A 12,038-nucleotide genomic window follows, 5' to 3' on the forward strand; every position below is an offset into this window, starting at 1 on the left:
ATTATCATCATGATCATGATGCGGATTGAATAGTGTTGTAGTTAGTGGGTCGTGAAGTGTATGTGTCTGTTGCTTGTAGATCGTGCTGTAGTTATAAGTTTACTTCTGTTGTTAACGATTTTGTATTTTCTCTTAATTAGTTTAGTTATTTGTCTTGTACTATTATTTCGACGAATTTATTTCAATGATTATAATGATAACAATAATAACATCGATAATGGTGATATTATCAATATTATCATCATTGATTTGTTGTTGTTGCACCAATAGATCCCATTTTGGTGGTAAGATGGCTAAATGCAACCAATATTGAAACGTAAAGATCACGCTTTCTCGATATCCTTTTACACGATCAGCGATTTTCGAGAGAAGTGCACAGTGTCAAAGACCGTGTCCTTTACTGTGCAATGGATTTCAAGGAGTCTATCCTGCGTATTCAAGTATTCTTTTGAAGTCTTTGGCATCGAGTGTACCTCGTGTGGCAGAGATGTTTTGGACGTATTTTAAACGTTCGATCTTCAGGGCCGAATGTCTTCTCCTATTTTCCATCAATTTAGCAGTTACTTCCCTGTTCTTATTACTAAACGCACCGCCTTATTCATCCGATCTTCCCCTCCCCCCCACCACTACTCCCCCAAACACACCCACAGCAATGCAGAATCGAAGTACAAATAACTCACGGATGCCAAAGGTGTTCCACAGCAAGTCCATGTTTTCATTCCATTCTGAATACCCAGGCGTATCTTCATGACGGCGCTGTCTCTATTCTCTCCATGGGTTTGTATTCCGTGTGTGCATCCCTAAGCGCGTGTTTCGAATGTGGAAACACGAAACAGAATCAGAACAGAGTGTCTCATTGAGAGATATCTTGACCAGTCCGCTTTGAAACTCTGTTTTACTGCAAGTGAGGGGTCTCAGATGATCCTATGTTGAATATGGAAAATAGATCTTGGGTCTTGTAGAAACACAAACATGCGAAATTTCAAGCTATCTCGTCCTCCACGTGTCTGACTGATGTGCAGTGGTCCTTTCCAATGAGACAAGTAAACAAAGTGGTTTCTAAAAGTTGAACATTTCGTTTTATTCTGAGAATTTCTCTCCCTTTGGTATTCTATTGTGTCTGATTTGTCTGTTAAAGTTTAGATAAGACGTATGCATTCACGAAAGTCTGAATTAAGTAAGTCTTTTTTTTGTTGTTGTTGTTGTTGCAAAATGCACTCATACCAGGACTTTCGACATTTGTTTACTTCTGCAACTCTCCAGTTTGCATCCATCTTACTTCCGGTAGATCACCCTGTGGTCACCATAGCGCGGAAGGGAATCACTGCCTTAATTTGGACTCTCCTCAGCCCTATGGATACGACAAAGAGCAGCCAATCTCTGTTTCTGCTTCTCATTTTACGAAGGTTATAAACTTGAACCTAATCTTCGCGGCAAAGGTCTTCACGCCATAACGGGCCTCCCAACCTGCTACTTGCAATGCAGCGAAGCATGTTGTTAAGTTCCAAACACTGGTGGTGCGTTGCTCTTCTTATCCTCCGTTCGTAGTCCAAAGTAATTTTCTTCTTTTGTTGTCGCCGTATAACTTGCGTGGTTGTTCCTGAGATGAATTCGTCACCTCAGTAGCTTCGAGGAATTTGCGGGTCCCATTACAACAACACTTTCACGATTTGTTTTAAGATTTTTTTTATTTTTTATTTTTTTTCCTAAGACTGAGTTTTACCATGAAATAGCTCGGTACTTCCAAAGTACCCTTCGTGTTTACCCCATATTGCCTTAAAGTAATACAGCTGTTTTTTTGTTTTTTTTTCTGAACACTGATACCGAAGGAATACAACGGAATAACACTTCTACTTCGCTTATTGCTTTTGTATTTTTTTTTCTTCTCATTCTTCTTCTCTCGGTACCTTCCCTTCCACCCTGTGTACCCCGCACCCTGTGTACACACACACACTATCTCCTTTATAGCCTTGTGGTAAGATGAAACCTGGTCCCTAGAGAGACATTATCATCCCAAGAATTTATCACTTTTTATTTATTTTTTATTATTTTTTTTATTTTTTTACGGTACTCATACATACCCAAATGGAATTCGCATCTACAATCCCAACTTGAACTTCACAATCTCCATTAATCTATAACTATTGGCGTTTTCCTTCCCAATAACCTACCCTTACCATCACCCATCCACTGCAACTACTACAAGACCGACCAAAGAAACAAACCTCACAATGTGTTCCCAATCTATAGAATTACGAATCTCTCTCTCTCTCTCTCTCTCTCTCTCTCTCTCTCTCTCTCTCTCTCTCTCTCTCTCTCTCTCTCTCCTCTCTCTCTCTCTCTCTCTCTCTCTCTCTCTCTCTCTCTTTCTCTCTCTCTCTCTCTCTTTCTCCCCCTCCTCTCTCTCTCTCTCTCTCTCCCCCCGCGCTCTCTCTCTCTCTCCTCTCTCCTCTTCTCTCTCTCTCTCTCTTTCTTCCTCTCTCTCCTCTCTCTCTCTCTCTTTTTCTTTCTCTCTCTTTCTCTCTCCTCTCTCTCTCTCTCTCTCCTCTCTCTCTCTCTCTCTCTCTCTCTCTCTCTCTCTCTCTCTCTCTTCTCTCCTCCTCCTTTCTCTCTCTCCTCTCCTCTCCTCTCCTCTCCTCTCTCTCTCTCTCCTCTCCCTCTCTCTCTCTCCCTCCCTCTCTCTCTCTCTCTCTCTCTCTCTCTCTCGCTCTCTCTCTCTCTCTCCCCTCTCTCTCTCTCTCTCTCTCTCTGTCTCTCTCTCTCTCCCTCTCTCTCTCTCTCTCCATCCCTCTCTCTCTCTCTCTCTCTCTCTCTCTCTCTCTCTCTCTCTCTCTCTCTCTCTCTCTCTCCTCTCTCTCTCTCTCTTCCTCTCTGCCCCCCTCTCTCTGTCTCTCCCTCTCTCTCTCTCCTCCTCTCGCTCTCTTCTATCTCTCTCTCTCTCTTCTCTCCTCTCGATATCTCACTATATCTCTTCTCGTCTCACTTTTCCCCCCTCCTCACCTCTCGCTCCTCTCGTTCATTCCGCCCCTCCACTCTCCGCCTCTCCCCTCTCTCCTCTCTCACACTCTCTCTCTCTCTCTTATATCTCTCTCATATCTCATCTCTTTCCCCCCTCTCCCGCTCGCTCTCTTTCTCTCTCTCCTCCCTCTCCTCCTCTCTCTCTACCTCGCCTCGCACCTCTCTCATCTCTCTCTCTCCCTCTCGTCTTTTCTCTCTCTCTCTCTCTCTCCTCTCTCATCACTCTCTCTCTCTTCGCCCAACTCCGCTACCATATACTCATCCACACCTAAACATACTAATCATCCCATCTACCATCACGTTCCTACCCCTCCCACCCTATAACCCCTCCCGATCCTCCCCTACACATCGCATACCCTCTCGAACCCGACCATCTCCAAATACATCTCCTCTCATTCATCTCGCTCTCTCTATACCCTCTATATCTACGTCTCTCTCTCTAATCGCTCTCCTCTATATATCTCTCAAGTCGACTACCTCTCTCCTCTCTCTCTCTCTCTCACATCTGCTCCAAATCCTACTATATTCATAGATATATATTTATTTCGCAACATCGCTCTCTATATCCTTCTCTCCATCTCTCTCCTCACTCATATCTCCCCTCTCTTCTCGCTATCTCTCTTTATCTCCCAGTCTCTCTTCTCGAGAATCTCCACATCACATCTCTCTCATCTCCCTCTCACGATCTCTTTCGTCATCTCTCTCTCTCTCTCTCTCTCTCTCGCTCTATCTCTCTCTCTCTCTCTCGCGCTCTCTCATCTCCTCTCTCATCTCCTCTCTCGCTTTCAAACAACCCTACGATCTCTCTCCATCTCCTCGTTCTATCTATCAAATCTCGCTCTCTCTCTCTATCTCTCTTCTACTCTCGCTCTCTCTCTCTACCTCTATAACCTCTCTCTAACATCTCTCTCTCTCGTACTATATCTATACTCAATCACTGCTACTCTCTAAACTCTATCTCTATCTCTCTATCTCTCTCTCTCACACTCCTCCTGCTCTAACCTCTCTCTCTCTCTCACTTTCTGATAGGTATGTTGATAGATTTCTATCGACATCAGCTTGCCTCCTCTCTCTCTCTCTCGTCGCTATTTTTTATATATCATATATATATAAATATATATCATATATCTATCTATACAAACAATATATCTCTATCATTGTATTTATTTAGATATCATATCTCGATCTATCTATCTATCTAAGTTAATAATATTATTCTCTCTCTCGTTCGCCTGTCTCGTCCATCATCTCGTCTCTCATAATCTCTCCTCTCTCATCCTCTCATCTCCTCTCTCCTCTCTCCTCTCATCTCTCTCTTCCTATATTCTCTACTATCTCTATACCTTACACTCCTCTCATATATAGAGATAATATCGATTTAGAAAATAATATATATCTATCATAATATCTAGATATTTTCTAACACTCACTCTAGCTATATCGATATCTTTTCTCTCTTATCTCTATCTCTCTCTCACATATCTCTCTCTCTCTCTCGAATCTATCTCATCTATAGCTCTCATCTCTCCGTCTCCTATATAGATCTACTCTTTAATAAAAATAACAACAAACCAAAACAACTATATATCTCTCTCTCTCGAGACTGATAATCGCTTTTGAAGAATTCGTGCTCACTAGATGGCTCTCAATTTTCTGGGAATCCTATAAAGTTGGATTCTCGATATCTGTAATTAGATTCGATGCCATTTCGTGAAGGAAGACCATCGCCGTCGTAATTCTTATTACTTGATGTTAGCCTTACTTATTATTGACATTATTATTTCTGTTATTGCTGTTGTTGCTTTTGTTGTTGTTATCATTATTATCATTATTATTATTATCATTATTATTATCATTATTGTTATTTTTATTATTATTATTATTATTATCATTATTATTATTATTATTATTATTATTATTATTATTATTATTATTGTTACTATTTTTTATCATTATCATCATTATTATTATTATTATTATTATTATTATTATTATTATTATTGTTATTATTATCACCATCATTATTATTATTATTATCATTATTATTACTATCATCATTATTATCATTACTGCTATTTTAGTTATCATTATCATTATCATCATTCTAAATAGCATTCTTATTATTATTGTAATTATTAATATTATTATAATCATCATTATTATAATGAGGATGATTATTATTATCATCATAACAAGGTCTATTATTTTTATCATTAGTAGTATTGTTATCATCATCATAATTATGATCATCAATAGAAATACCATTACTACTTCTTCACTTTTGTTGTCATATGTGGTCTTTTTCGTCTTTTTTATGATTCGTATTAATATCATTACTAATACGTTTTACTATTTCTATTAAAATCATTAACAGTTGTAATATTAATTCTACCAATTAAAAAATATATATAAAAATACATATATATAATTTTAAATATAATTTATATTTATATAAATATTATATTATATATATAAATTTTTTAAATATAAAAATTTTATTTTAATATAAATTTTAAATTTATATATAAAATTATAAAAAAAAATATATTTTTTATATTATATATATAAATATATAATAAAATATATATATATATATATATAAAATTTTTATATTTAATAAAAAATATTTTATATATATTTTTATTTTTTAAAAATTTAAATAAAAATTTTAATATAAAAATTTTTAATTTTATATATGGGTTATATTATATAGCCCTTTTGCAAAACACACAAAACTAACCCCTGCCTAGGAAATTTCCTTTTGAAATTTTAAATCATAGGAAAAAAGAAAAGAAAAATACATTCACAAAAAACGAGACAGAGAACGATCTCTCTCTCTCTATAAAAAAAAAAAAAAAAAAAAAAAAAAAAACAGAGAGAGGAAAAGAAAAAAAAAAAATGTTACAGAAACAAAACGGAGAGCCATCCGACATTGTGGAGCTAAAAAGTTAAAAATTAAAAAGATGTTGGGGAGAGTTAAGGCAAAAAGGGGAAAACTGCGAAAAAATTGTAACGACAATTTTCCCTTTTTTTTTTTAACGCCTGCACTTTAATTCTTTTAAACCCTTTTTTTTTTTGTTTTTTGTAAAAAAAATGTATACTCGCTTCGGGGGGTTTTTAAGTGGGTTTTTATTTGGACGCGTGTAAGAAAACCCCCGTGCATATTTTCTTTTTGCTTGGGGGTTTATATCCCACCGCAGCTTCCTCTACCCATTAAATTCATTATCTACTAACTATTTTTGTGTCGGGTTGAATTTAGAGAAAGGTTCCCTTCTATCAGGGAATTTTGGGGAAGAAAATTTTAGTGTTTTTAGTTCTTTTGTTGATCAAGTTTATGGCAAATTTTCCTGACGGGGGTTTCTTTTGCAATGGAAAGGGGTTCAGCAATGTTTTGGGAAAAATTTTTTGTGAAGAAATATACAATAATTTTACTAAAGGCTGGCCATCTTAACTTTGAAAAACAAAACTCACTGTGCGGGGGTACTTTATGGTTTGTTTTTTGCGAACCTTCAGGAGGAGAGTAAACCCCCCATAGATCTAAGATGTACTTTTTTTTTCTTCTCTTCCCCTCCTCTCTCTCTCCTTTTTCTCCTCTTCCTCTCCTTTTCTCCTCATTTTCTCTCCTCTCTCCTTTCTCTCTCTCTCCCCTCCCTTCTTTCTTCTCTTTTTCCCCCCCCCCTCCCCTCTCTCCCCTCTCCCCTCTTCCCCTCTCTCTCTCTCCTCCCCCTTCTTCTCTCTCTCTCTCTTTTCTCTCTCTCTCTCCACTCCCCCATCTCTTTCCCCTCCCTCCTTTTAAAATTTCCCCCTTTTACATCCCCCTTTTTGAAATTAAATTGGGGGACAGAGGGACAAAGTTTACCCCTTTTTTGGAAAAAGTTTTTTTAAAGGGCAATTTTTAAATTTTATATTTTTTTAAAAAATAAAAATATAAAAAAAAATAAAAAAAATAAATATAAAAATAAAAATATATATATGTGTGTGTGGTGTTGGGGGTGTGCGTGTGCGTGTGCGTGTGGGGTGCCCTGTGTGTGTTGTGTGTTGGTGTGGGTGTGTGTGTTTGTATGTTAAAAAATAATATAGATAATATAAACAGATAATATAATACATAATAATAAATATATATAATTTAATATAATAATATTATAAATATAATTTAATATATTATAAATTATTATTATTTTTTTATATTATATTATATAAATATAAAATTTAATATTTATATATAATATTATAAAAATAATATAAAAAATAAAAATATATACATAATATATATATATATAATATAATATTATAATATAATATATATATATATTTTAAAAATAAATATATTTTTATTTTTAAAATATATAATATAAAATAATAAAAAAAATAAAATATTTAAAAATATAATAAATTATAAAAATATATATTATATATATATATATTTTTATAATATAAAAATTTATTTTATATATAATATATATATTATAAATATATAAAAAAAAACTTAAATGAAAAAAAAAAAAAAAAAAAAAATATATATATATATAAAATTAAAAATATAATTTTAATATATATATAAATATATAAAAAAATATATATATATAAAAATATATTTTTTTTAAAAAAATATATATATTTTTTTTAAAAATAAAACACAAAACAAAACACACACATATAAATATATATTTATTTATATTTAAAATTTTTAAAATTTTTAAATTTATTATTTTATAAAATTATTTTATAAAATTTTTTATAATATATATTTTATATATGTTTTTTTTAATATATATAATAAATATATAATATATAATAAAAATATAAAATATATATAATTTTTAAATATAATAATAAATATATATAAAATAAATAATAAATATTTATTATTAATAATATGTTTTTTGTTAAAATTATATTTATATTTTTTTTAATTTATATTTATAAAATTTTAATATATATAATTAAAAATATTTATATATAAATTATTTAATACATTATATGTAAAATATATAATTAAAAAATTTTTAATTTTATAAAATTTTATTTTTATATTTTTATATTTAAAATATATTTATATATAAAATAAAATATAATAAAAATAATATATTTTAAAATAATAAATTGTTGGTGTTGTGGGGGGGGGTTGGTTGGGGGAAATTTTAAAAATTAATTAATAAATTAAATATAAATTATATTATATATGTATGTTTTAATAATTATAATATATATATATATAAATATAAAATAATATATATATATGTAAATATTATTTAAATATATATATATTTTATATAAAATATATATATTTTATAAAATATATATTTTTTATTAAAATATATATTTTATATATTTAAAATAATAATTTTATATTTTTATATAATAAAATAATTTTTTTTGTTTTTTTTTGGTTTTTTGGGTTTTTGGGTTTTAAAATATATAATATTATTTATAAAATATATTTATATATATATATATATATATATAAATAAAAATAAAAAAAAATATATATATAAATATATATAAAAAAAAAAAAAAAAAAAAAAAAATATATATATATTTATAAAAAATATAAATATTATCTAAAAATAAAATATATAAGGTTTTTGTTTTTTTTTTTTTAAAATATATATTTATAATATATTATATTTAAAATATATATATATATATATTATATATATATATATCTATATTTATATTTATATTTATATTTTATTTTAAAATATTTTTATATATATATATATATTTTTTATATAAAATATATATATATATATATATATATATAATTTATATAACATTCATTTACAAATATAAAATAAAATAATAATATTTTAAAAAAAAATTAATTTTCCTTTGGGGTTTCCGGTTTTGGGGAAAAATTTTTATATTTAAATTTTTTAAAAATATATATATATATATAAAATAATATTATATATAAAAATATATATATTTTTTTTTTTTTTTTTTTTAAAATTTATATAGGGGGGATAATAATAAAAAAATAATATATATTTTTTAAAATATATATATAAAAAATATATATATAAAAATATAATATATAAAAATTTTATATATAAAAATATATATATAAAAATATTTATAGGGGGGGGGTAATATAATTAATTAAAATAATTTTAAAATTTATAAAATATTAATAATATTTTTTACAAAAATTAATTTTTAAATTTTTTGGGTTGTTTAAAAAAAACACATAAATTAATTTTGGGGTTTTTAAAATTTTTATTATTTTATAACTATTAAAATTTAAAAAAAATTTATATTTTATATAAATAATTTTATATTATATATTTATATTTTTAATATAATATTTTGTTTGGGGGTGTTTTTGTAAATATATATATATTTTTTTAAAATTTAAAGGTTTGTGTTTTTAATTAAATATATTTTGTTTTATTAATATTTATATATAAAATATTAAATTAATTTAATTTATATTTTAAAATATAATATATTATAAAAATATATTATATAAAAATTTTTATATTAAATATATAATAAATAAAAATATATATAAAAATATATATATATTTATAAATAAAAATATTATAAAAATAAAAATATAAAATATATATATTATTTTAAAAATATATATATATTTTTTTTTTTAAAAATATAAATATATAATAAAAAATATATAATATAATATTTTTAAAAATTTTATATATTTTAAAATATAAAAATTTTTTTATATATATTAAAAAAAATAAACAAAAAATATTATATATAATATATTATATAAAAAATTATATATTATATATTATATTTTATATTAAAATAAATATTATATATATATTTTTTTTAATATATATATATAAATAAATATATATATAAATAAATATATATAATATTTTTAAAATATATATACAAACAAACAAACAACACACAAAACCAAAAAACATATAAAATTTATATTTATAAAATATATATAAAATAAATATATATATATATAATATATACACAAACCACACACACAAAAAACACACACACAAAACACACACACACAAAACACACACACACACACAACACATACACACACAAGAGAAAGAGAGAGAGAGAGAGAGAGAGAGAGAGAGAGAGAAAGAGAGAGAGAGAGAGAGAGAAAGAGAGAGAGAGAGAAAGAGAGAGAGAGAGAAAGAGAGAAAGAAAGAGAGTGAGAGAGAGAGAGAAAGAGACAGAGAGAAAGAGAGAGAGAGAGAGAGAGAGAGAGAGAGAGAGAGAGAGAGAGAGAGAGAGAGAGAGAAAGAGACAGAGAAGAAAAAAAAAGACCCATCAAAGTGAAGGATTAATTACTCCAGCACCCCATCATGATCAGAAGGACAAAAAAAAAAAAAAAAAAAAAAAAAAAAAAAAGAGGATTACAAACGTACAAACGTCAAGATTCAGACTGGGAATATCATTACCACCTGGGATTCCGATGTGCTAATGAAAGCTAAATTATAAAGGAGGGGACATCTGATACCAGAGGATGTAGACTACATTTCGAGTGTAATGAGGTTAGGAAATCCATTCATTGGGGTAATTACTGAACTTGATCATGTTAATTGAACATCTGGCAGAGACAGGTAATGAATTTCAGAGACAAGTCTGGATGTCTTTTGTGGAACTGAAGTGTTTTTTTTTTTTTTTTTTTTGAGTTCTCTTTCCATATATTTCAATTGGAGAACATCTGTTTTTATTTTTTGTGAGGGTGAGAGGTAGAGAGAGGGCGTACGGGGGAGAGGGAGAGGGAGAGGGAGAGAGAGAGAGAGAAAGGGAGAGAGAAAGAAAGAAAGAATGGGAAAGAGAGAGAATGAAAGAAAGAATGAGAGAGAGAAAGGGAAAAAAGAGAGAGAGAGAAAGGAAGAAAAAGAGAGAGAGAGAACGAGAGAAGGAAGAAAAGAGAGAGAGAGAGAGAGAGAGAGAGAGAGAGAGAGAGAGAGAGAGAGAGAGAGAGAGAGAGAGAGAGAGAGAGAGAGAGAGAGAGAGAGAGAGAGAGAGAGAGAGAGAGAGAGAGAGAGAGAATGAGAGAGAGAGTACGAAAAGAGAAAGAATGAAAGAGAGAGAGAGAGATTGATAACGAAAGAATATGAAAGAGTGAGAAAGAAAGAAAATGAAAGAGAGAGAAAGAAAGAAAATGAAAGAGAGAGAATAAGAGAAAGAATGAGTGAGAGAGAGAGAAAGAAATAAAAAGAGAGAGAGAAAGAAAGAGACACAGAGAGAGAGAGAGAGAGAGAGAGAGAGAGAGAGAGAGAGAGAGGTCGTATACGGCCTCATAACATAGACACAGCCATACTCACCAACCTTTCTATTTTCGTAGGACCTCCCGGGAGACCAACGTTGAAGCTGGAGATCCTCGACGAAACTAAGAACGCGCGTGAGACAGCGGCGGCGAGAGGCCAGGTGTCCGACGCCCAGCAGATGGTGGAGCCCCAACAGGTGGTGAAACCTGAGCATATCGTGGCTGGCATGACCCTCCGAACTTTGTGTGCCAGCGAGGGAGGAAACCCACCGCCGACCATCACGTGGGTAGTTACTCCAGCTCTCCTTGTTGGCACGGTGGGTTGTTTGTTATCTGCCCCCCCCCCTCCCCTTCCTGTGGATGTGGGTGTGTGAGTACGTCTCGTAATGAGAGAGATGTGGACCTCATGTCGATGCGTCTCTTACACGTCTTTGAATGAGTCGTTCTCGTTTATATTCGTGTTTTTTTTTTTTTTTTTTTTTTTTTTTTTTTTTTTTTTTTTTTTTTTTTTTGCGATACGTCAGCCGTATTGTGAAAGGAAAAGAACGTATGAGTGATTTGCATAAAGACGATTTTAGGCAACGCTATTACTTTATGTACACACGAGAAGCGGTTCTGCATTTAAGCCTGGGAACGCTTTTATGTGAGCAAATTGTTCGAATACTTCAATGCTGAAAATTTAGCATATGTTACAGAACTTCATGAATGAGGCTCATGCTCCAACATGGGAATGTCGTGGCAATTATGCAGTATTTCAGTGTACACACGGTCATTTTACAAAACAAATATTTCAGGAGCCAGC

The 12,038-nt window shown here is 30.2% G+C and overlaps 1 protein-coding gene across 1 annotated transcript in view; it reads left to right on the forward strand.

The window, feature by feature from the left end:
• The window catches only part of LOC122252770 (nephrin-like), a 169,969-nt gene extending 168,515 nt beyond the window's left edge, over positions 1-1,454 (forward strand). Inside the window, exon 8 of the mRNA XM_043015414.2 lies at positions 1,264-1,454. Coding sequence (XP_042871348.2) covers positions 1,264-1,454 — 191 coding nt within the window. The remainder of the gene's footprint in view (positions 1-1,263) is intronic.
• Positions 1,455-12,038: the final 10,584 nt, after the last annotated feature.

Source organism: Penaeus japonicus, unplaced genomic scaffold (genome assembly GCF_977035675.1).
Source record: "Penaeus japonicus unplaced genomic scaffold, GWHDUDI00000001_assembly GWHDUDI00000025, whole genome shotgun sequence".
Classification (NCBI taxonomy): Eukaryota; Metazoa; Arthropoda; class Malacostraca; order Decapoda; family Penaeidae; genus Penaeus; species Penaeus japonicus.